This window comes from Scyliorhinus torazame, chromosome 7 (genome assembly GCF_047496885.1).
Source record: "Scyliorhinus torazame isolate Kashiwa2021f chromosome 7, sScyTor2.1, whole genome shotgun sequence".
In the NCBI taxonomy this organism is placed as follows: domain Eukaryota; kingdom Metazoa; phylum Chordata; class Chondrichthyes; order Carcharhiniformes; family Scyliorhinidae; genus Scyliorhinus; species Scyliorhinus torazame.
The window spans coordinates 109,423,230-109,448,452 of NC_092713.1; the positions used below are offsets into that span (position 1 = coordinate 109,423,230).

General features: G+C 44.7%; 1 protein-coding gene and 1 pseudogene across 1 annotated transcript in view; both read left to right on the plus strand.

Annotated features, from left to right (window-relative positions):
- tprb (translocated promoter region b, nuclear basket protein) overlaps positions 1-25,223 on the plus strand; it is a 243,904-nt gene that overhangs the window by 31,593 nt on the left and 187,088 nt on the right. The window contains exons 2-12 of the mRNA XM_072511248.1: positions 2,146-2,250; positions 2,509-2,582; positions 8,158-8,254; positions 10,975-11,078; positions 15,236-15,400; positions 16,251-16,343; positions 17,348-17,428; positions 19,120-19,207; positions 19,312-19,452; positions 19,534-19,628; positions 20,082-20,279. Of these exons, the coding sequence (XP_072367349.1) occupies positions 2,146-2,250; positions 2,509-2,582; positions 8,158-8,254; positions 10,975-11,078; positions 15,236-15,400; positions 16,251-16,343; positions 17,348-17,428; positions 19,120-19,207; positions 19,312-19,452; positions 19,534-19,628; positions 20,082-20,279 (1,241 nt within the window). The remainder of the gene's footprint in view (positions 1-2,145; positions 2,251-2,508; positions 2,583-8,157; positions 8,255-10,974; positions 11,079-15,235; positions 15,401-16,250; positions 16,344-17,347; positions 17,429-19,119; positions 19,208-19,311; positions 19,453-19,533; positions 19,629-20,081; positions 20,280-25,223) is intronic.
- On the plus strand, positions 20,618-22,331 carry LOC140426448 (actin, cytoplasmic 2-like; annotated as a pseudogene).

Sequence of the window (25,223 nt, forward strand, 5' to 3'; positions counted from 1 at the left end):
TTCTCTATTCCCGCCATAATTATCATAGCGCGGGAACCAAGCCCGCGCCTCTCCCTCGGCCCCGCCTCCCATGGCCAACGCCCCATCTCCTCTCCCTCCCCACCTCCCCCCATCACCACCTGTGGGAGAAAGAAAAGTTACCATACCGCAGGATTAATCATACAATCCCTCTTCGCCCCCCCCCCCCCCCCACTCGTCCCACCACTTTGTCCAAACGTTCATTTTCGTAGTCCAATCATTCCAATTTTTCTTCTACAATAAAAGTCCACGCTTCATCCGCCGTCTCAAAGTAGTGGTGCCTCCCTTGATATGTGACCCACAGTCTTGCCGGTTGCAGCATTCCAAACTTTATCTTTTTTTTGTGAAGTACCGCTTTGGCCCGATTAAAGCTTGCCCTCCTTCTCGCCACCTCCGCACTCCAATCTTGATAGACGCGGATCACCGCGTTCTCCCATTTACTACACCGAGTTTTCTTCGCCCATCTACGGGCAGCACGGTAGCCTTGTGGATAGCACAATTGCTTCACAGCTCCAGGGTCCCAGGTTCGATTCTGGCTTGGGTCACTGTCTGTGCGGAGTCTGCACATCCTCCCCGTGTGTGCGTGGGTTTCCTCCAAGTGCTCCGGTTTCCTCCCACAGTCCAAAGATGTGCGGGTTAGGTGGATTGGCCTTGATAAATTGCCCTTAGTGTCCAAAATTGCCCTTAGTGTTGGGTGGGATTGCTGGGTTGTGGGGATGGGGTGGCGGTGTTGACCTTGGGTGGGGGGCTCTTTCCAGGAGCCGGTGCAGACTCGATGGGCTGAATGGCCTCCTTCTGCACTGTAAATTCTATGATAACTATGATCTAAGGACCATTTCTCTATCCTTAAAACGGAGAAATCTCACCACTATGGCTCTGGGAGCTTCTCCTGCTCTCGGTCCTCGCACCATAACTCGGTATGCTCCCTCCACCTCCAACGGACCCGTCGGGGCCTCCACTCCCATTAACGAGTGCAGCATCGTGCTCACATATGCCCCGACGTCCGCCCCCTCCACACCTTCAGGAAGGCCAAGAATCCTCAAGTTATTCCTCCTTGCGTTATTTTCCAGTGCCTCCAACCTCTCCACAGATCGTTTCTGGTGTGCCTCCTGTATCTCCGACTTCACCACCAGGCCCTGTATGTCGTTTTCATTCTCTGCTGCTTTCGCCTTCACGACCCGAAGCTCCTGCTCCTGGGTCTTTTGTTCCTCTTTCAGCCCTTCAATCGCCTGTAATATCGGGGCCAACAACTCTTTCTTCATTTCCTTTTTTATCTCCTCCACGCAGCGTTTCAAAAACTCTTGTTGTTCAGGGCCCCATATGAAACTGCCACCTTCCGACGCCATCTTGGTTTCTGCTTGCCTTCCTTGCCGTTGTTCCAAAGGATCCGCTGCAATCCGGCCACTTTCCTCTCCTTTTTCCATCCGTGTCCAGGGGGAACACCCTTCTGGTTTACCGCACGGTGTTTTCAGCCGTTAAAATTGCCGTTGGGGCTCCTATCAAGAGCCCAAAAGTCCGTTTCACAGGGAGCTGCCGAAACGTGCGACTCAGCTGGTCATCGCCGCACCCGGCGATCCTTCAATGTAGTAGATTGTTAACTGCTCTCTAAAGTGGTTGAGGCTATTCGGATATAATGAACCAGTATTCAACAGTTCAAATGTCCACCAGGAATTTGACATAACTGCCAGGGCTGCCCTGGTGCTGAAAATTATTAACAAATTAAAATAATTGCTGCTGCTGGATTCTACTTGCTCTGATTTTGCATTTCTGTAAATTGAATATTGCTTGCAGTTCTTTTGTAAGTCAGAATTTTTTTTCACTAGTCTGCATCAGAATTGGACTTGATGAAAATGTCTTAATAGTTTCTGCTGTGAACTTTTATTTGTGTTGATCATATTTTAGGTTATGATTTGTTGTATTTCATTGCTTGGATTTCCTTGGAGGTTATCATTTTATAGCCTGGAACTTTAATGGAAAATGTGGTACATAGGTGGTAAATTCTGTTACGTGTAATGCAGCTACCCAGATCGCTTGTCCGAACCGTAACCAGTCATCTAGTCAAATACACGGTGACTGTGGACCTTAACAGTTGCACTAAAAGTACAAGTTCTGTTTTTAATATTTCAGAGCAACAGTATTTTGAAGTGGAGAAACGACTAACCCAGGGACAAGAAAAATTAGTGTCAGAGATGCAAGAATGTCAACGGCTGCGTGAGGAACTTTCTGCACTTCGTAAGTATTGCTGCATATATTAAGTTTTTTTTAAAAATGACAACCTAAGTCTTTAGGAGATTAATTTATGCCAACAGTGTGGAAAATAATTACCATGTCGTGTTGTGAGTTTGTTGCAACGTTTTGAACCGAGTATTATCGAATTAATAAATTCTTTGCATTGAAGACTGGCCCTTCCTGAGTAGGAAGTATAGAAATTTTTTCCTTCACTTATTTAAGGACTTTTTCATGATTACAATATCTTTTTTCCTTTTGTAGGTGAACAGTTGAAAGAAATCAGAGCAAAAAATGAAGAACTAGGATCTGCTAAGGAAAGATTAATCAGTGTTGAGGTATGGAATGTGTGCAAGAATAATCTCCTCTCCATCTTCTGGAATTTGCATTTTCAGCCACTTTTGATGCTTGTGCTTATTAAGTTAAAAATGCAGATTGGATTTGGTTTGCTTTGGTTCAAAAGCAATTTCCCCTCAAAAAACTGTGAAAATGCACCCCCCCCCCCCCCCAAACACGCACACCTCTCAATCCGCCTAAAAGAAGTCAACGAATGGCTTCCGCCTCCGGATGAACCCATCAACCGACCCTCTCGAGACAAACTTAATCTTTTCGAACTTCACGAATTCCGCCAGGTCATTCATAGACACCCCTCGATTTTGGTGGCTCCGAGTCCCTCCAACCAAGCAAAACCCGTCTCCGGGTTATCCGGGAGGCAAAGGCCAAGATATCGGCCTCTCTCGCCCCCTGGACTCCCGGGTCTTCCAACACCCCAAATATCGCTACCTCTGGGCTCGGGGCCACTTTCATCCTCAACACCTCAGACATTACGTCCGCAAATCCCTGCCAGAACCCCTTCTGTTTTAATTTCTCCTATCAGGGCTTCCTCCCAGTCTACCAGCTCCTTATAAATCTCGGATACCTTCCCCTCACCTACTCCCTCCCTCGACAGCACATTAACCCGCAATCTCGGGGACGACAAGTCCTGGACCTGTAAGTATCTAAATCCATTGCTGCTGGGCAACTCTTATTCCTCCTTCAGGTCTTGAAGTTCACCTTGACAAACAGGTCCCTAAACTGCTCAAGCCCTGTCTGCTGTCACCCCCGAAACCTCGCATCCAGCCATATTCCTCTCTTCACACCAAGGCACCTTCTAGCCTTAGATGCTGCCTCCATACCTTCGAGACTGACACCACCACTGGGCTTGTGGCCATGGCCGGCAAGAACGGCAGAGACACTATCAGCACTACCCCTAAACATGTTCCCCTGCAGAAGACCACCTCCATCCGCCCCCTCTTCCTCACCGTAGCGATGTTGACTGCCCAGTAATGATTCACTATATTTGGCAACACCAGTCCCGCCCCCGCTCCAAGACCACCTTCTTGACCTGTGGGGTTTTCCCTGCCCACACAAACCCCCAAACCCAAGGACTTTGGCCGCCTTAAAATGATGTTGGACTGAAGGTTGGGAGGTTCTGAAATGCAAACTGGAGTCGTGGCAGCACCGCCATTTCCATTGTCTGCACCCGCCTCTCCAACGACAATGGCAACACATCCCACCGCTTGAAATCCCTTTCACCTGCTCCACCAATCGAGCCAGATTCAGCTTATGCAGCAGTGCCCATCCCTGTGCCAACTGGATGCCCAGGTACCTGAAACTCACCCCACCATCTTGAACAGTAGCTCTCCCAACCTCCGCTCTTGCACACTGGTCTCAATCGAGAACACCTCACTCTTTCCCTAGTTAAGTCTGTATCCAGAAAACCGGCCAAAATCCTCCAGAATGCTCATGATCCCACCAATGCCCCCCTCATGTGGGTCCGAGATATACAACAACAGGTCACCTGCATGCAGCGCGACCTTGTGCTCGACCTTCCCACACCACACAATCCCCCTCAACGCTCTAAGCGCCATTGCCAGTGGTTCTATCGCCTGGGCAAAAAGCAACGGGGAGTGCCGGCACCCCTGTCTTGTTCCACGTTGTAACCCAAAATACCCCAAGCTCACCCGGTTCGTCCGCAAGCTTGCTGCCGGCGCCCTATACAGCAGCTGGTACCAATCCACAAACCCCTGCCCGAACTTCTTATACAACTCCACCGGAAACGTATCTGGGGCCTTCCATGCCTGCATTGCCCTCATACACTCCATCACTTCCACCAACACAATGGGGGCCCCCCAGCCCCTCCACCAGGTGGTCCTCCATCTTGGGAAACTCCAACCCATCCAAAAACAGCCGCATTTCTCTTTCTTTTCCCCCCCACCCTCCAAAAAAAAAGCTGGGAGCTCTGACTCGTATAGCTTCTTATAAAACCTGAATACCCCATTCGCCCACACCGGGGGGGGGCCTGGTCTACTCTCATATCCACCCAGTGCGGTGCGTGGTCTTAAACCACAATCTCTCTCTCTCTCCCCCTCCCCCCTCTTCATGCTCAATCTCAAATGAAGGACTTGCCCTACCCATCCCATCCTCAACTTTGTCTGATCCCTGATCACGTGACCATTTGACTGGCCCATTCAGCCCTCTCAAATTCCACGTGACCAACCGGGTTGTGGGGCACCCTGCCCCCCTCCCCTGCCGATCAACCATATCCAGCCCGTGTTACGTAACCCTCCAAGTCCACCCACAGATGCCCACTGCCACCCCTCCTTTTTTTTTTTTTTGCTGCACAACATCAGCCACACCTTGGTCAGCAGCCCCCTCTTCCCCAACAAAATAACAGCCTCCTACTGAAACAAAAAAAACAAAGAAATAGAAAATCCTTGATGCTCCCCAAGAACCTGCTGCCAAATATCTCGAAGGAGAAATGTTCTCCAGCAACCATTAAAAGAGGAGACAATAAAAACGAACGTCTCTTCCAAAGTTCAGTGTTCTCCTTCTCCTGCCAGTCTATTGTCCCTCATAAATTCCATCGCCTCCTCTGGCATTCCAAAATGTTCTAGGTTGTGGAAGGCCACCCAGAGGAGGGCCGGTACAACATCCCAAACTTCAACCCATTAAAAGGGCAGCCGTAACCCGGTTAAACCTGGCCCCCTCTTTGCCACGTCTGCGCCCAGGACCTGATACACCCGCAGCTCGTTCTCTTCCCAGGTGCACCTCCTCGTCTGCCTTCCCCATCTCAAAATCTTTTTCTTGCCCGGGAAACGATTCAGCCGCAACACCATCACCCTCGGCAGTTCGCTCGCCTGCAGCTTCCTCATCAGCGCCCTCCAGGGGTAGGTCGAAGGCCCCCTCCCCATCAACGTATCCAGCATCTTAGCCACATACGTGCCGGCGTCCAGTCCCTCGTCGTCTTCGTTCCTGGAGTGATTCTCCAGGCCCTACACCTTTTCCTTCAACAGCTTTTGGGTCTCATGCATCACATCCATCACGGCCACCAACGAGGCGAGCTGCTCCTCGTGCTCCCCCACCGTCTCCTCCACTCTCCGAATCGCCTGGCCCTGGGACTCCAGCCTCTGCTCCACATGGTCAATTCCCACTTTCAGCAGCTCCAATGCCCTGGCTAGGCCCTCCTGGGCTTCCCTCCTCTGCTGGCAGAACATCTCATTCAAGCAGTCCACCAGATGCTCCGTCAATCATTGGGCGGGCAGAACAGGCCTTTTACCCTCTGCCATCTTGACTTGTGGCACACAAAGATTCTCCTGCTCCAACTGCACCCTTCTTTTCGACCCACTTCTGGTTGGTGGCGCCATCCACCAACTACACCAGTGGAGTCTTGCTTTCTCCAATCATTCCTGCACCCGTCATGAAATCTTCCACCCTATGAGCAGGAATAAGGTCCAAAAAATCCATTTTGAGTGGGAGTTGCCAAATGTGCCACCACTCACTCCATGGCCGGCACCGGAAGTCTCGATTTGGTTTGTTTTTTGAAAAAAACCATTGCATAATGTAAGATAATGGTGAATTTCTACATTTTACTTCTTCAATCCAATAGCAGGATATACATTGTACCCCCAAGAAAAAAAATTGCAGTTGAGCGTGTAACTACACATCAATTTACAAAAAAATAGCCCTGAAATTAAAAGAGCAGCTTGCCTAGTAATATTGGTTCAATACTTTTCAAGACTTTGACTCCTGTTTTTGTAGATAAATCCATGGCACCCTCTGAAATACATGGTCTGCTGGGACAGTGAACCAAATATCTCAAGAAGGTTAAACAGCAAACTTGTTTTGCATTAACCGGTCTCAATCTAGATATAGGAGGCCTTGCGGTTAGTCCTGATGTTCTCTAAGGAGTAGTCAAACAAACCAAAGTTCCTGCTGCCAGAGTGGTTTTAATTTTGGTGGACTCATGGACTTGAGCACTTGCTCTCTCAGCTCGGATATAAAGAATGTGCTACCAGTAATTGAGAACCATATTTTACGGCCTCGAAAGAAGAATATTTTGGTGGAAGAACAGAAGGAACTTGTCTTTAGCTGGGGCTCATGTTGGAGAAGCTGTATGTTGTTCAAATGACTGAAGTGTATGTATTTAATCAGATAATCGTTATAACATGGAAGGGCAATTTGGCCCATTTCAGTGCAGCAGCAGCTCAGCTGATTCCACTCCCCTGCTTTTCTCTTCCAATAATTATAAACTATCCTTTTGAAAGCCATGATGAGCTCTGCCTCCACACAGTGCATTCCAAAATGCTTAAAGGGCTAGTTGGGGAACAAGAATCCATTTTATGGGGCACGGGTACTCTAGCATGATGGAGCTGCCCTAAAGGGAATAAACCTTCTATCTGAACTACAATGGGACCTGTGCTCTAGTGGAAAAGGTAGTGGGAGCACCAAAGGTTTTAAATTGGTCAAAGGGTATGAGATCTACAAGAAACCTAGCCTAAATGTAAGCAAAACATGAAAGGAAATATTCAATAATCTTTATTACTGTTACAAGTAAGCTTGCATTAACACTGTAATTAAGTTACTGTGAAAATCCCCATGTCGCATTAAGTAACAGTGGCAAGGGACAAGTTATAGCAGTCCAAGATGATTAAGCATTGAGGGAAAATCCTATATCTAAAAATTGTTAAACTTTATGCAGAGTAGTGCAACTATCGGAAATAAATTAGGGGAGCTGGAGGCAATTCTGCATGGGAGGAACTGGATATAGTCGTATTACTGAGACATGGCTGCAGAAAAATCAAAACTGAGAGTTGTTGAAGAGTTGTTAAAAATTCTTTCATGGGTTGGGGGTATCAATGGCTAATTCTGTATTTGGCAACTAAATTGGACTTGAGGGTGGTGGTTTTCCTTTCATGTACGAATGATCTGTCTGAGCTGCATGCAGAACAATGCTTTTCACTGTGCCCTGGTACATGTGACAATGAACAAATCCAATCCTTGAACTACTGCAAGTCCATGTAGTGGGGGTACGCCAAGAGTGTTGTTAGGGAGGGAATTCCAGGACTTTGACCCAGCAACAGTGAAGGAACGGAAATATATTCCAAGTCAAGATGGTGTGTGGCTTGGAGGGGAACTTGCAGGTGGTGGTGATGTTCCCAGGTATCTACTGCCCTTGTCCTTCTACTTGGTTTTGGCCTGGGGTTTGAAAGGTGCTACCAATGTAGCCTTGGTAAACTGCTGCAGTGCATCTTGCAGGTGCGGTATACACGCTATGACTGTTGGTTAAGCAGGCTGATTTGTCGTGGATGGTGTTGAGCTTCTTGTGTTGTTGGAGTTGCATTTAATCCAGCTAAGGGGGATATGTTGCATCACACCTGCAACTTGTGCCTTGTAATTGGCAGGCAGAAGCAAGGGACTCAGGAAGGCACTAGTTACCACAGAACACCCAGCTTCTGACCTGCTCTTGCAGCCACCGTATTTGTACTACTGGTTCAGTTTAACCTCCGATCGGTCATAACCCCCAGAATGTTAGATTTAAAAAAGATGCAGGGGAAGAAGGAATGCTAATTTTTGTTATATATTTGAAAACAGAACCAACTTTCACGCACAAAAGAGGAGCTGGATAATGAAAAGCGAGAACTGGTGAGAACACTTGAGCGTCGGTCACAGGAAGTTGAACACCTAAATGGTAAGTTTGGTTTACCTTTTTGACAAAAGACAGATATTTTTGTGAAGATCTGCAATATATATATGTTTTCAGCTTTAATGTATCCATGTTAAACATTTATGACAAGCACAACTGCATTTACAAGCTTTGATTCAAAAATACCATAAGACATATGAGCATAAGTAGGCCATTCGACCCATCAGGTCTGCTCTGCCATTCAATGAGATCATGGCTGATCTGATCTAATCGTCAACTCCACATTCCTGTCTTATCCCCATAACACTTGATTAAAAATTTGTCCATCTCTGCCTTCGACATATTTAATGACCCAGACTTTACAGCTCTTTGTGGTAAAGAAGTCCACAGATTCACGACCCTCTAAAAGAAGAAATGCCTCCTCATCTGTTTTAAATGGATGACCCCATACTCTGATTGTACCCTCTGGTCCTAGATTCTCTCACAAGAGGAAACATCGTCTCAGCATCTACCCTGTCAAGCCCCTGAGAATCCTATATGTCTCAGTAAGGTCACCTCTCATTCTTCTAAACTCCAATAGTACAGGCCCAATTTGTTCAACCTCTCATCATAAGAAAATCCCTCCATACCTAGGATCAACCTCGTAAACCTTCTCTGGACTGCCTCTGATGCCAGTATATTTTTCCTTAGATAAGGATACCAAAATTGTTAATAGTATAGATGTGGTCTATCTAGTGCCTTGCATAGTTTCAGCAGGACTTCCCTATTTTTATACTCCATTCCCTTTGAAATAAAGGACAACATTCCATTTGCCTTCCCAACTACCTGCTGAACTTGCATGCTAGCTTTTTGTGAATTATGCACAAGGACCCCCAAATCCCTTTGTGCTGCAGTTTTCTGCAGTCTTTCTCCATTTAATTAATTTATTCTTCCTATCAAAGTGCATAACTTCACATTTTCCTACATTATATTCCATCTGCCAAGTTTTTGCCGACTCACCTAACTTGTCTATATCCCCCTGTAGACTGTGTCATCCTCTCCCTTGCCTTTCCACCTATTCTTGTGTCATCTGCAAACTTGGCAATAGTGCATTCCCTTCCCTCGTCCGTCATTAATATTACAGTGAGTAGTTGTGACCCCAGCACTGATCCCTGTGACACTGCATTAGTTCCTGGTTGCCAGCCTGAAAATGCTCCTCCCAACTCTCTTCTATCAGTTAGCCAATCCTCTATCCATGCTATAATACTACCTCCAACACCATGAGCTCTTGTCTTTTTAAATAGTCTTTTGTGTGGTACCTTATCAAACATGTAACTCTAATTTTTCCACGTGAAACTTGCGTACCTATTTTGTCTTCAAAACTAGAATCCCTTTCACTTTCCCTAGGAAAATGGACGCTTTATCTATAACAGCTCCCCGAGTACAAGGGAGACTAATTTTTCCCAGTGTGTATTGGAGAGTTGGAATGTTTGAAAGAAAATTGAACCACTAACTAAAACAAAATACAATTTGAGCAAATTGCATAGTCAAAGAAACAAACCAAACTTATCTGATTTTAGTTGCAAGAAATATAAATTGCAATATTTTAAATTGGTTTTAATGTCCCCTTTTGGCATCTAAGTTAGGGATGTTAACATTGGGATGTGACACTTGCAGATTTCATAAGTCGTGGATTATCGATAGTATGATGGTTTTTTAATTAAATAAATGCCTAAATACATCAACTATACCATATAAGACCATAAGACATAGGAGTGGAAGTAAGGCCATTCGGCCCATCAAGTCTACTCCACCATTCAATCATGGCTGATTTCAACTCCATTTACCCGCTCTCCATAGCCCTTAATTCCTCGAGAAATCAAGAATTTATCAACTTCTGTCTTAAAGACACTCAACGTCCCGGCCTCCACCTCCCTCTGTGGCAATGAATTCCACAGACCCACCACTCTCTGGCTGAAGAAATTTCTCCTCATCTCTGTTCTAAAGTGACTCCCTTTTATTCTAAGGCTGTGCCCCCGGGTCCTAGTCTCCCCTGCTAATGGAAACAACTTCCCTACGTCCACCCTATCGAAGCCATTCATTATCTTGTAAGTTTCTATTAGATCTCCCCTCAACCTCCTAAACTCCAATGAATATAATCCCAGGATCCTCAGACGTTCATCGTATGTTAGGTCTACCATTCCTGGGATCATCCGTGTGAATCTCCGCTGGACATTAGATATCCGCATGGATATTAGAGCATCCTAACTGCACCATAAAGGTGTTTTACGTTTTATTGACTCCGCTATTATTGGGTGATATAGTGGGTTTGCATTGTTGAATTATAGTCCATTTTTTTCCATCTCGTCTGTTAGGAGTGACCTTTCTCTGGGCTAGAATCTGAGAGTTTAGAGAATAGTGTCCTAATCCATTATGTCATCCCCAATATCAACAGTTTTAATTAATGAAATATTTGCTGATCCAATCATTAAAATAATTAAGCATTTTTAAGCCACCAGTTAAATATTTAAATTATTTTAACACAGTACTACATTAATCAAGGTGTGGGTCTGATTCCATTTGAATGCTCATGTTTGTCTTTGGATCTGCTCTCGTTTCCTAGTTAGTGACTGAGGAAAAGTTTGGTCATGTCTTGTGATTCCAGTTGAAATTAAGGGAGATAGAGTCTACCTGGAGATGTGCATACTATTGCTCAACTAAAAAGAACTTTGTAGAGGCGTCAGAGAAATCTTGTGACCTGTGGATTTAAATATTTATCTCTACAGAGGATTTGAAACGACTAAATGATAAGCTCGTAGAAGCAAATTCAACCAAAATAGATCTTCAGTTAAAACTTGATGAGCTTCAGGTAACAGAAGTCTCCATTAAGGTAAGTGTGTTTCTGCAATTGTTGAATTTCAGTCACTAACTATAAGCTTGATGCAGCCTTCAAATTATTTTCTTAATTAGGTAGTTTATGTATTTTTAGCAACTACATCTACCTTAGTTTTTTTTAGTGTACAATTACTTTTTTCCAATTAAGGGGCAATTTTAGCATGGCCAATCCACCTAGCCTGCACCTCTTTGGGTTGTGGGGGTGACACACACGCAGACACTGGGAGAATGTGCAAACTCCACATGGACTAGGGCTGAGATCGAACCCGGGTCCTCAGCGCAGTGATGCAGCAGTGCTAACCATTGTGCCACCCTGCTGCCCCTTCTACTTTTTAATTTTGAAGATATAAAATCACATTTTTTATTTGTCATGGTCTTGTATGATATATTCAGTTACTGCATTGGATCTGAAGTCCAAATTGTATTCTAGGTTGGGCTACCTTTGCTGAATATTTGTTGGTTGAGTCAGCTATCAATGAATATAAAACCGGATTGTAAAACCTTTTGCAGATATAAAAAGTAGCAAAACAAAATGTTGGTTTAGAGGCAGGAATGGGTGACATTATCGCATGGAATTAGGCAGTGACAGATGTTGAATAAACATTTTTTTGTCTTCACAGTAGAAGACACAAATTGCCATTATACTTTAAAATTGGGCCGATCCCAGGACCTGATTGTCTACATCCTAGAGTTCTGAGTTAGCTGTGGAGATTGTGGATTCATTGGTTATGATTTTCCAAAATTCCCTAGATTTTATAACCATCCCAGTGGATAAGAAATGACCAATTATAACATTATTCTTCAAGAAAGGAAGGAAAATAGCAGCCAACTACATGATAGTTGCCTGATATCAGTCATCATAGGAGTACAGGTCCACAGGTCATTGAAAGGGGCAACACAGGTGGAGAAGGTAGTCAAGAAGGCATACGGCATGCTTGCCTTCATTGGCCGGGGCATTGAGTATAAGAATTGGCAAATCATGTTGCAGTTGTATAGAACCTTAGTTCGGCCACACTGGGAGTATAGTGTTCAATTCTGGTCGCCACACTACCAGAAGGATGTGGAGGCTTTAGAGAGGGTGCAGAAGAGATTTACCAGAATGTTGCCTGGTATGGAGGGCATTAGCTATGAGGAGCGGTTGAATAAACTCGGTTTGTTCTCACTGGAACGAATGAGGTTGAGGGGAGACCTGATAGAGGTATACAAAATTATGAGGGGCATAGACAGAGTGGATAGTCAGAGGCTTTTCCCCAGGGTAGAGGGGTCAATTACTAGGGGGCATAGGTTTAAGGTGAGAGGGGCAAGGTTTAGAGTAGATGTACGAGGCAAGTTTTTTACGCAGAGGGTAGTGGGTGCCTGGAACTCACTACCGGAGGAGGTAGTGGAAGCAGGGACGATAGGGACATTTAAGGGGCATCTTGACAAATATATGAATAGGATGGGAATAGAAGGATACGGACCCAGGAAGTGTAGAAGATTGTAGTTTAGTCGGGCAGCATGGTCGGCACGGGCTTGGAGGGCCGAAGGGCCTGTTCCTGTGCTGTACATTTCTTTGTTCTTTGTTATCAGGGAAAATGGGGCTGGTTTAGCACAGCGGGCTAAACAGCTGGCTTGTAAAGCAGAACAAGGCCAGCAGCACGGGTTCAATTCCCGTATCAGCCTCCCCAAATGAGGCGCTGGAATGTGGGCGACTAGGAGCTTTTCACAGTAACTTCACCGAAGCCTTGTGCCAATAAGCGATTGTCATATCATGCTGCAATCATTAGACAATCATGATATGATTGGATGAAGTGAACATAGTTTTACGAAAGAGAATTAGTATTTGAGAAATATTAGTTTTTGAGGATCTTAGATTTTCAAAAGACATTTGTTGAGCTGCCACAATGCAAACTGTGTATTTGATAAAACATGGGAGCTGGAGGCAAACATGCATTGGGAGGAACTTTGGTGAGATCACACATGGAGTGCTGTGTGGAGTTTTTAACGAAAGATGCTTTTGTTAACAAAGAGTACTGCACTGTACATGCCTTGGCGGTAGTATAATGATGGTTCACTTGACTACACTGCTTTCTATAATGAACTGAATACATTGTGTCTGTACTCTGATATTTAGTAGAATGGGAATGATCTCATGAGACATGTAAGACTATGAAAGAATAGACAGAGGATGTTTACCCTGGCTGGGGAATCTAGAACATATGGACACAGTCTCAGGAAAAGGGACTGAACATTTAGGACTGAGATGAGGAGAAAACCTCCACCAAAGCGATTGAATCTTTGGAATTCTTTTACCCAGAGGATTTTGAGTGCTCCATCATCAACTATATTTAAGATTGAGAGAATTTTGGTCACTCAGAAGCAAGGTATATGGGAACCAGGTGGAAAATCTAAGTTGAGGCAGAAGATTGTGTTGAATTGAGGAGCAGACTTTAGGGGCTGTGAGGAGCAGACTTTAGGGGCTGTAAGGTCCACCATTACTATTTCTTGTGTTAATTGTTAGGCCTGATGCACTATGGTTGCCCTAAATTTTGGGTATGATGAATGATGCATGCAGGAAGGCATTCTATTTGACTCTTTTGTGGCCAGTAAGTGGGTTGCTGTGCTGAGGGGCTAATTTGTGTCATGGGGATTTGCAAGAATAAGCCACAGTCTGTCTGGTCTTTTCTTGCAAATTATAAAGTATGCAATCTTTTGGTTGACTAGTCAGCTGGTATGGGTATCTTTCAGATTTTTTGAAACAACATTCAGTCTTCTTTGCTCTGTCCTTCCATGAAGATGATATACTGAGTGGAAATACAGTCCTTATCCCAGGCTGAGGACTGCACAATGTTGCAGAATTCTGGAGCTGGTGCTTAATTTAACAATAGTGGCATTGGTTTGATTGTGCAAAGTAAAATTGGCAACTGACTTAATGGAGGAGTGTAATTTTAGCGTTAGGAGGGGCGCCTTGCCTGATTTTTGGAATTACTTTGCCAAGTTCTGCATTTGGCTATGGTTTGAGAACTCTTTATGTGTATACCATAATGGAGGGAGAGATTGGAACTGGTAGGATCTTTAGGATTCAGGAAATCTATCCGTTGTGGCTCTAACTCTGAAATTTTGAAATGGTCTCTTTTCGGGGGGCGGGGGTTGGTGGTGTCATTGTGTAATTATTTATTTAGATGACTTGAAAGGGAGAACCCTGACCAATATGTTCAAGATGAATAGTATTCAAAGTCGTTTGTGGAAATAACATTTGTTGCCTTGTTGGAAATGCTGCTGCAATTATTCTTGTTTCTTATAAATTGAAGTTCTTGTTCTTTGCTGGATTAGTTTTGTGTAACGAGGAGGGAGGAGAGAAACTGATTTTCTCAAGAATTAATTCACAGCAGTTTCATTCACTGAAATTTCTTAGTTGGATACAAGACCCTGCTACATTTCTATTTTTTTTTTTTTAAAGTTCCAGAAGTGTCAGTGTATTGGAACTAAAATAGAGCACTGCTTTGACAGTTCCAAACTTCATGTTAGTGTTATACAGCTTTAACAAAACAAGAATAATCAGTCACAACCAACAATCGGGTGACCCTGAGCTAACCATGTAAAACAGTCCTTGCAATGATCAAGCAAACGCGGTTGTGAGTTGTCAAATTTCCTGTGAAATTACTTCTCACATGGCTCACCTTTTTTTTTTTTTAGAAATTTAGAGTACCCAATTCATTTTTTCCAATTAAGAGGCAGTTTCGCATGTTCAATTCACCAACCTTGCACATATTTTGGGTTGTGGGGGTGAAACCCACGCAAACACAGGGAGAATGTTCAAACTCCACACGGACAGTGACCCAGAGCCGGGATCGAACTTGGGACCTCGGCGCCGTGAGACTGCAGTGCTACCACTGCGCCACCGTGCTGCACTGACATGGCTCACTTCCTAATACACGATCAATCCTCCCGACCTTGGATTTATTTCAAGATATGCCAGGTTTTGCTGCAAGTAAATCCTTCCATATAGTTGGATATGGCAAACCCATTATAAAGATACCAAACTAGTGATATACACGTAGTCACATTATCCAAATTATCAAAACATTTTTCACCAACCTTTATGGAATAATCTGTACTCTTTTCTGTCAGATGTTTCAAATGATTAGTTGCTGAACTGTGATTTCCTTTTAGTATCGTGAAAGAAGACTTGAGCAAGAAAAGGAATTACTGATTAATCAAAACAGTTGGCTGAATACTGAATTAAAAACCAAGACTGACGAGCTACTGGAACTTCGTCGTGAGAAAAGCAATGAAATCCTTGAACTCCGATGCAATCTGGAGAACAAAAAAGATGAAGTAATTTATCTTGTACTGGCATTATTCATAATATGTATGTTCTTGGGGCTCTCTGAAGTGTGTTATGGGCCAGGGTTTAGAGAACCCCAAAGTGTATCATGGAGTTCACCTGACCCACAACTTTTAATAGATTGTGGTATGGGGAGCACACGGCCCACTCTACAGGTATGGTGCAGCAGAAATGGAAAAGTATTTTTAACAATGTTTATTCTATGAACTCAAGTTAACCTTTTTAAAACATACAGTGAACATCTTAGCAACTATTAATTCAAATACAACCCCCAAAGAATACAACACTAAGTAATCCTTAAGTTTTCCTTTTAACATCCATAAGACTTTTAAAAAAAATAAACTTATAACAGAAGCACATCAGGTTTAAATTCACTACTGAGAACAGTTATCACTCTGAATTCACCAAATGATCAAGAGATGGTCTTTACATAGCAGAGAGAACAACATTACACCTTCTGTGGCTGACTGCAGCTCCAACACTGAAACGAAACCAAAAAACACAGGCACACCCAAGCTTTTCTCAAAGTGAAACTAAAAGCTGACAGACAGCCCAGCTCCACCCACACTCTGACATCACTGCAGTAATAATCACCCATTTCTTAAAGGTACACCCACTACAGTTCTATTTAAAAAAAGGTCCCCAAAGTGCTAACCTCGGTCTCTGGATTATTAGCCCAGTGACAAACCACTATGCCACTGCCTCCCCACATAGCACTGAGGTTGTGGAATTCTGGTGTCTATCCAGACACCTTTTTTAATGAGTTGAGGTTTCTGCTTCTACCCTTTCATGCAGTGAGTTCATGACCCTGATGTTGATTCTAATGGTTATATTTTACAGATGTGCAGCATGGAAGAGCAGATTCAGACTTTAAAAGCAGCCAAGGAAAATTTTGAAAAGCAAATTGAGGATTTAATGAGTAAACTGAAAGAGGTTAGTTCATTCCCTATTCATATCACTGGCTTTGAAAGCAGACCAAGGCAGGCCAGCAGCACGGTTCAATTCCCGTACCAGCCTCCCCGAACAGGCGCCGGAATATGGCGACTAGGGGCTTTTCACAGTAACTTCATTTGAGGCCTACTTGTGACAATAAGCGATTTTCTTTTCATTTCATTTCATATCTGGGTATTTGAAAATGGGGCCAAGTTCCATGTTCTGTTTTTGCTCATCAAGTACACTTGTAATCTCAATTATACAAATCAAAGTAATGGCCATTCAAGGCAACAAATTGTTTTCCAGGCAAGCAGATGTAACATTGTAAAGAGTAAAATATTAACTTTTGAATTTTTTAAGCAATCAACATGGCAAATAATGCACTCTTTTAGTCTTTGGATTGTGGACATCACTGGCGCAGCAGCAGTTGATGTCCACCCTGAATTGCCCTTGAACTGAGTGGCTTACTCAGCTATTTCAGTCGGACAGTTAAGAGTCAACCATGTCACTGTGGATCTGGAATCATGTAGGATGGTAGATTTTCTTCCCTAAAAAATGTCAGTGAACCAGATCTGTTTTTACAATAATTGATAGTAGTTTCATGGTCACCATGACTGAAACTAGCTTTCAATTCCAGATTTTAAATTTTGTTAATTGAATTTAAATTCACCTATCACAGTGGGATTTGAGCCACTGTTCCCAGAGCGATGACCTGGGTCTCTGGATTGAGTCCAGTGGCATTACCACAAGGCCACCTATAGTTTATCCTCAACTCAGCAGCATAATTCATAATTTGAACCACTGTTTGGTGCCTAATATTTTGCGATCAAATTTGCAAATGCCTTTAATTTTTTAAGATAGAATTTGTAAATCTTTGCTTGTAGAATTTTTTTTTTTTTAAAGTGTGTATCTTCAATTTCCAATTTAAGTATATGTAGTTCCTTTTGAAAATTGTCAGTCTTTGTGTGATGTATATTTGCACTGATTAGCATACTTCTTACTAGTCTAAGGAGCAGTCAGCAACCATGGAGGAAAGGTTTCGAAATGAATTGAATGCCCATTTGAAGTTGTCAAACTTGTACAAGGTAAAATTGTTTTCCAGCCGTTTATTGTGCACTATAATACAGTTTTGATAATTTTGAATGCTTTCGAAATTCATGTGTAGTCGACGCTGTTTGCATCGTGTAACGACTCTCATCTGTACAATGTCTGACAAGACAACATTCTAAGGTGCTTCATAGGCATGATTTTAAAAAGGGAAGTGAATTTAAGGTGGTTTATTGTATTATCCCTAATAAATGATTTACTGTCTAAATGCTTCATACTAATGCTTTCTAAATATTCCAGTCATACATGTCATGTGTTTTCACAGTTGATGCTTATTTAGTTCTGTTCATGCTTATTTAGTTCTATATTATTGTATTGCCACAAAATCTATCACTAAATTGTGTTGACGTTATACAGAAGTTGTGGTGAACTTCAAGGCTGAAGAAAGTTGCACATTTCTCTACTTTTCCCACCACTGTTAATCAAATTATTTGTCTTGAACTATAATTCAGCACAAAAATGTTGCTGCAATGCATTCTGGAAATGTGATTTTTCTTTTTAGTCAGTATATCTAGGACACGAGAAAGTTGAGCAATCTCAAATTTTCTGCAATGCTGTAATTTAATATTTTCTCTGAAAATGTAGCGTGCGCTGTCTGTCTGTATTGGAGGTAAATGTATCTTTGATCTGTTACAGGATACTACCTATGACATGAAGTATCCTCAAAGTTTTTACTTGTCTTGGAAATACAAACGATATCCCAGATAATTCCACAAATTAAAAATTTGTTTTTCATAATTTAAAGTTTTTCAATAACTGACTTGTTACATCAGTTACACCTGTACAATAAGATAAAACATTTCCAATGTTTTTTTAATAGCAAGACTAAAACCACAAAATACAAGTTCTCATCAATTCATGATGTTTTAAGATTTTCACCTGCAAGGAACTTCAACAGTGCACCTTGTGGAGAAATGTGGTATCACTGACAGCAACTTCTAGATTTCCATTGCCCATGTGCAAATGCGAGAAGATGCTGTCAGTTTCACAGTTGTAAATGATGCCAAATGCTAACTATTTCAGCATCATTTCAACTGCAAAACCTAGGTCAGCGACTTTACTTTTCACACTGACTCCAGTAACTAATCCAAGCTCTTTTTATCTTGGATTTTCAAAAACCAAATGATTTATGCACATAGTCATAACTTTTAAAAGAAGGAAGGCAGTAATTTCCAACTGGGGCTGGGCCTAGGTTCATTTAAGTTAGTGGGGCAGATGTGCATTTTGACCCTCTTGACCCCATTCCCCCAGGTGTCCCTGAGCAGTGGCTGATGGGTCCCACAGTACCTTATTGGGGAAGAGTAGACATATAAAGTTTGCTCTGTGCCCCCTTTATCTTTTGTAAGACATAGAAAATGGTTGCTGTTTATCCCATTCCTGGAGAAGGGCACAATTATCTCCTCTAACTGTTACAAGACTTAAAATTAAGCATGGTGGTGGTATTTTGCACTTCCCATTTCACTGGTACCTGAAATTGATCATTCTGTTTAAGAATCATCTGGGACATTTCTCCCGTACCAATCTGAAGTGATGCATTAACTACGAGTCTTTCCATCCAAATTGTTTGAATGTAGTTTTATTGTTTTGTAAATGTAGGTGAATTTGATTTTTAAAAACAATGGAACAGTGCATTTGTGTAATATAAATATAATCATTTGATTTATTTCAGGGTTCTGCAGATGACTCTGAAGCGAAGGCAACTGAACTCACTAGAGCAGTTGAGGAACTTCATAGTCTGTTGAAACAAGCAAATGAAGGTAAGATTGCTACATCAAAGGGTTGTGTTGCATTGCATGTAATATGCATTTTTAGTTGTAAATTACTTGTGAAACTAAGCACAAGGCAATTATGTTTTTTTCAGCCCATAGAATAACTGAAGATCGACTGGTTGAATTAGATTCCTCAAAGACCCTGGCAGTTGGTGAACTAAATGAAAAGATAAACAAACTTGAAAAGGAATTGGAAAATGCTAACCATCTCCTGTCAGCTTCCAAGCGCAAAGGTGCACATTAGTTTGGTTCTGAAGATAGTTATGCAGCTGCATGGTGCTTTATTATCTAATTACATGTAATTTTTACAATAGGACCGGCCAGCCTTTCTGAAGATGAGCTGGCAGCTATGTCCCCCACTGCAGCCGCAGTTGCTAAGATTGTAAAACCAGGAATGAAACTTACAGAGGTATGATGCTCGTGTCAGTCAATAAAGTATCAAATAACTGTGACCCAGACTACTTCCTTTTTATTGAGCTGCAGTAGTAGCTCCTTTACAGTAATGGTTTTGCTCAAAAGGGTGCTTGTGCTTCCTGGGCTTTAGATTTGATTGCTGCCACTAATTCCATGGAGCTGTGACAACCTACAGCAATTTTATTGTAACTACAACTGCAGTAGTTTTGTTTTTGCAACTACTTGAACTACAGACTGAAATATATAGTCCATGATGCCACTGGAAGCTGGAGACTGAAAGTTCAAGAGTGTTTATTGATTTTGAGATATTGGCCTTTATAAAGCTAAACTAATGCTGATGTAATGAAGCTCGGTAGGTTATTTTCTACGTATTTTGGTGATTTTTAAAAAGAAAATTGTGATGTATGCAAACGCAAGTTAACAGTTTTGTTTTACTCTGCCTTTACAGTTATATAATGGATATGTGGAAGCCCAGGATCAGTTGCTACTGGCAAAACAGGAGAATAAGAGAGTAAACAAATATTTGGATGAAATTGTGAAAGAAGTGGAGATGAAGGCTCCACTTTTGAAGCGTCAACGAGAAGAATATGAACGTGTGCAGAAGGCTGTGGCACATCTTTCAGCTAAACTAGAAGATGCCATGAAGGTAACTTTTGTTTTGAATTGCGCTGTGATCAACTTCTTGTTTTTTGTTTATGTTAAAATCCTTGAGCCATCACAGTATCAGCCATTATCTTTGAGCAGTTCTGTGGTCTGTAATCTTTGGAGCAATGGGGCTGTTTATGACAACTGGACTCTCACTCAAATATTTACTAGCTCCTGATGCCAATCGGCCAGGAACAGTTATCACTCAGCTTGCGCCATGCTGGCGGGTGCATGCATGGTTTCTCCCACTATTTATGTTATTGGTCTGCTGGCACCACGACTATCCACTTCTGACCTCCCTCCACTACTCTGAGCACTTGCTGCCTGTTCTGGTCGTCAACTTTTGAGCTGCTGGACATTCTCAGGCTGTTTGAACTTCTAACGGCTGAGTGCCAGGGCCAGGCTTTTGCACCCGCAGAGGGAAACTAACGATAATCTAGTCATGGATGATGAAATTGCAGCACTGGTTGTTGACAATGGATCTGGTATGTGCAAGGCTGGTTTTGCTGGCGATGATGCCCCTCGTGCTGTCTTCCCTTCCATTGTGGTCGCCCAAGACACCAGGGTGTAATGGTTGGTATGGGACAGAAAGACAGCTACGTTGGTGATGAAGCCCAGAGCAAAAGAGGCATCCTGACCCTGAAGTACCCCATTGAGCATGGTATTGTCACCAACTGGGATGACATGGAGAAAATCTGGCATCATACTTTCTACAATGAACTGAGAGTTGCTCCTGAAGAACACCCAGTCCTGCTCACAGAAGCCCCCCTGAATCCCAAAGCCAACAGAGAAAAAATGACACAGATTATGTTTGAGACCTTCAATACCCCTGCCATGTTTGTTGCCATCCAGTCTGTGTTGTCCCTCTATGCCTCTGGTAGAACCACTGGTATCGTGATGGACTCTGGTGATGGTGTCACCCACACTGTGCCCATCTACGAAGGTTATGCCCTGCCCCATGCTATTCTGCGTCTGGATTTGGCTGGTCGTGATCTGACAGACTACCTCATGGAGATTCTGACAGAAAGAGGCGACTCTTTCACCACAGCTGAGAGAGAAATTGTCCGTGACATCAAGGAGAAGCTCTGCTACATTGCACTGGACTTTGAACAGGAGATGGCCACTGCTGCTTCCTCTTCTTCCCTGGAGAAGAGCTATGAACTGCCTGATGGGCAGGTAATCACCATTGGCAATGAGCGATTCAGATGCCCAGAGGCTCTCTTCCAACCATCCTTTTTGGGTATGGAATCCTGTGGTATACATGAGACAACTTTCAACTCCATCATGAAGTGTGATGTAGATATCAGGAAGGATCTGTATGCCAACACTGTCCTGTCTGGTGGTACCACTATGTATCCTGGCATTGCAGACCATATGCAGAAGGAGATCACAGCTCTGGCTCCAAGTACCATGAAAATCAAGATCATTGCCCCACCTGAGCGTAAATACTCAGTCTGGATTGGAGGTTCCATCCTGGCTTCCCTGTCCACCTTCCAGCAGATGTGGATTAGCAAACAGGAGTATGATGAATCTGGACCTTCCATTGTCCACCACAAATGCTTCTAAATTGACTGTAACTGTCACGATTGCGCGAGATTAATTGGCATGGTTTTAGTGCTTGTCTCAGGAATAAAAACTGGAACAGTGAAGGTGTCGGTGGTATTTTTCGCAACAAGCATCCCAGAAGTTCTGCAATGCGTTCAAGGATTGAATTGTACATTTAGTCATTCCAAATATTGATGTAAAGGATTGCATTGTCTAAGGTTATTAAATCCTCTGTGAAGGCTGCCCAAAAAAAGTGGGAGCAAATACTTAACCTTGTGTAGTATTGCTTATGTGTAAATTATGTAACCGAAAATGTCCTGTTTTTGTACTTTTCTGCCTTAAATTTTCGGTCCTCCTTTGTGATTTTTGGTATGCAAAAAGCTTTACCTTTAGACAAACACACGTGAGGTTTACATCCCCTGGGCACAAGATGAACCGTTTTAAACTTGTTGATGCCAGTTTGTGGGACCTACACTGACTAATACAATAAAGTGCACATGTTTAAATGAGGGGAAAAAAAAGCAAAAAAAAAAACTTTTGAGCTGCTGGGACTTCCGGTTGCAGCTATGCCTAGGTAGGTCGCACGTTCGGCAGCTCCCGCCGAGAACGGTCTTTTGGGCTCTCTAGAGGAGCCCCAATAGCAATTGTTCGAGAGCTTCCAGTGTGGGAAGGTGACAGCAAGGTCCACCCCGGCAGTATATGGATTGGACCAGGAGTGTAGCGGTGAAAAAGTGATCTTGGAGCAGTGAAAAGTGAGAGGGAGGGAAAGCAAGATTGCGGCGGGTGGAGACCAAGCAGCTTGGGCGCAGTGGTCACAGGGGCAGCAGGGGTTTCTTAGACGCTGCTTTGAGGAGCTGAAGACCGAAATGCTGGCGCTAATGAAGGCGGAGATTGAGAAGCTAGTGGAGACCCAGAAGGCACAAGGGGCGGCGATTCGAGAGGTGCGGTTAAGAAGCCTCGGAGAACGAGGACGAGATCTTGGGCCTGGCGGTGAAGATGGAGGCGCTGCACAAGAGGTGGGCGGAAAGATTTGAGGGCCTGGAGAATAGGTCGAGGAGGAAGAATCTTCGGATTCTGGGTCTGCCTGAAGGAGTGGAGGGGCCCGATGCCTAGGGCATACATGAGCACAATGCTCAATTTGCTGATGGGCGCGGGAGCCTTCCCGAGGCCTCTGGAGCTAGATGGGGCTCACCGGGTCCTAACAAGGAGACCCCAGGCCAACGAGCCGCCAAGGGCTGTAGTGGTGAGGTTTCACCGCTTTATGGACAGAGAGTGTGTCCAGAGGTGGACCAAGAAGGAGCGGAGCAGTAGGTGGGAGAATACGGAGATCTGAATCTTATCAGGACTGGCGTGCAGAGGTGGCTAAGAAAAGAGCTGGTTTTAATCGGGCCAAGGTGGTGCTCCATCGAAAGGGGGTGAAGTTCGGTATGCTGCAGCCAGCGCGACTGTGGGTCATGTTCCAGGATCGACACCACTACTTGGAAAAGCCTGATGAGGCATGGAGCTTCATACGGACTGAAAAGTTGGACTCCCATTGAGGGTTTGGTGTGGGGGGGGGATGTTTGCTACGTTTGGGGAATGTTCTTTTTGTTAGGGTGCTGGGTGGGGATGGGTGAAGGGATTTGATGGGGAGAGTGTGGGTGTCGGTGCTGGAGGGGCAGACCCCCACGAGGGAAGAGGGGGATGGGAGGTCCGGGGAGGGCAATTGGGGTAAGACCGCAGAAGGGGCAGGGCCGGCTCAGGAAAGCGCAGGCTTTTTCCCGCGCTGGAGAAGGCCGGGAGGGGGGGTTGCTGGAGCGGGGCGGGGCGCACACTGACTGCCAGGGAGGGGGAGGGGGGATTCTCACACTGGAGGGGGTCGATGGAATGGCGGGAGAGGCCGGGGTCAGTAGGAGTCAGTTGACTAACGGAAGTGGTATGGGGGGAGCAAAGGGGCTAGATGTGGATCTAGTGGGGGGGGAGATGGGGTTGCTGCTGCATTGGCCAATGGGGAGCTGGAAGTAGGAGAGGTGGTCGGGGCGGGGGTCGCCGTCTGGGGGACTGGAGAGTGCGGGAGGCGCGGGCACGTGACTGGCCTAGAAAAGGAGATGGCTAGTCGGCGGGGGGTTGGGGAGTGAGCAGCCCCCCAATCCGGCTGATAACTTGGAATGTGAGGGGCCTGAACGGGCCGGTCAATAGGGCCCGTGTGTTCGCGCACTTAAAGGGACTGAGGGCAGATGTGGTTATGCTTCAGGAGACGCATTTGAAGGTGGCAGATCAGGTCAGGCTGAGAAAGGGATGGGTAGGGCAGGTGTTCCATTCGGGACTGGATGCGAAGAACAGAGGGGTTGCAATACTAGTGGGGAAGCGGGTGTCGTTTGAGGCAATGAATATTGTAGTGGATAGTCGATGTGTGATGGTGAGCAGTAGGCTGCAAGGGGTGCGGGTGGTACTGGCAAATGTATATGCTCCGAACTGGGATGATGCCGGATTTATGAAGTGCATGCTGGGTCGGATTCCGGACTTGGAGGTAGGAAGCTTGATAATAGGGGGGGGGGGGATTTCAACACTGTGCTGGACCCAGCATTGGATCGCGCTAGGTCCAGGACGGGTAAAACGCCGGCTGCGGCCAAGGTGCTTCGGGGATTTATGGACCAGATGGGAGGGGTGGGCCCATGGAGGTTTGTCGGGCCCCACGTCCATAGAGCCTACTCCCGGATAGATTTTTTTTTTTTGCTCTGAGCTGGGCGCTAATCCCGAAAGTGGAGGGAACGAAGTACTCGGCCATAGCCATCTCAGACCATGCCCCGCACTGGGTGGAGCTGGAGTTGGGGGAGGAGAGGGACCAGCACCCGTTGTGGCGCCTGGATGTGGGACAGTTGGCCGCTGAGGTGTGTGGGTAGGTGCGGGGTGCATTGAAAGATATTTGGAGGCCAACGGCAATGGGGAGGTGCAGGTGGGGGGGTAGTCCGGGAGGCGCTGAAGGCGGTGGTTAGGGGAGAGCTAATCTCCATTAGGGCCCATAGGGAGAAGAGAGAGGGGAGGGAGATGTAGGTGGGGGAGATTTTAAGGGTGGATAGGAGATATGCAGAGGCCCCCGAGGAGGGTCTACTCGGGGAGCGGCGAAGCCTCCAGACGGAGTTTGACCTGTTGACCACAGGGAAAGCAGAGGCACACTGGAGGAAAGCGCAGGGGGCGACGTATGAGTATGGGGAGAAGGCGAGTTGGATGCTGGCACACCAGCTTTGTAAGAGGGAGGCAGCAAGGGAGATAGCTGGAGTTAAGGGTAAAGGGGGGAATACGGTGCGAAGTGCGGTAAGAATAAATGAGGTATTTAGGGACTTTTATGGGGATTTGTACAGATCTGAGCCACCAGCGGGGGAAGAGGGGATGCGACGATTCTTGGATCAGCTGCGGTTCC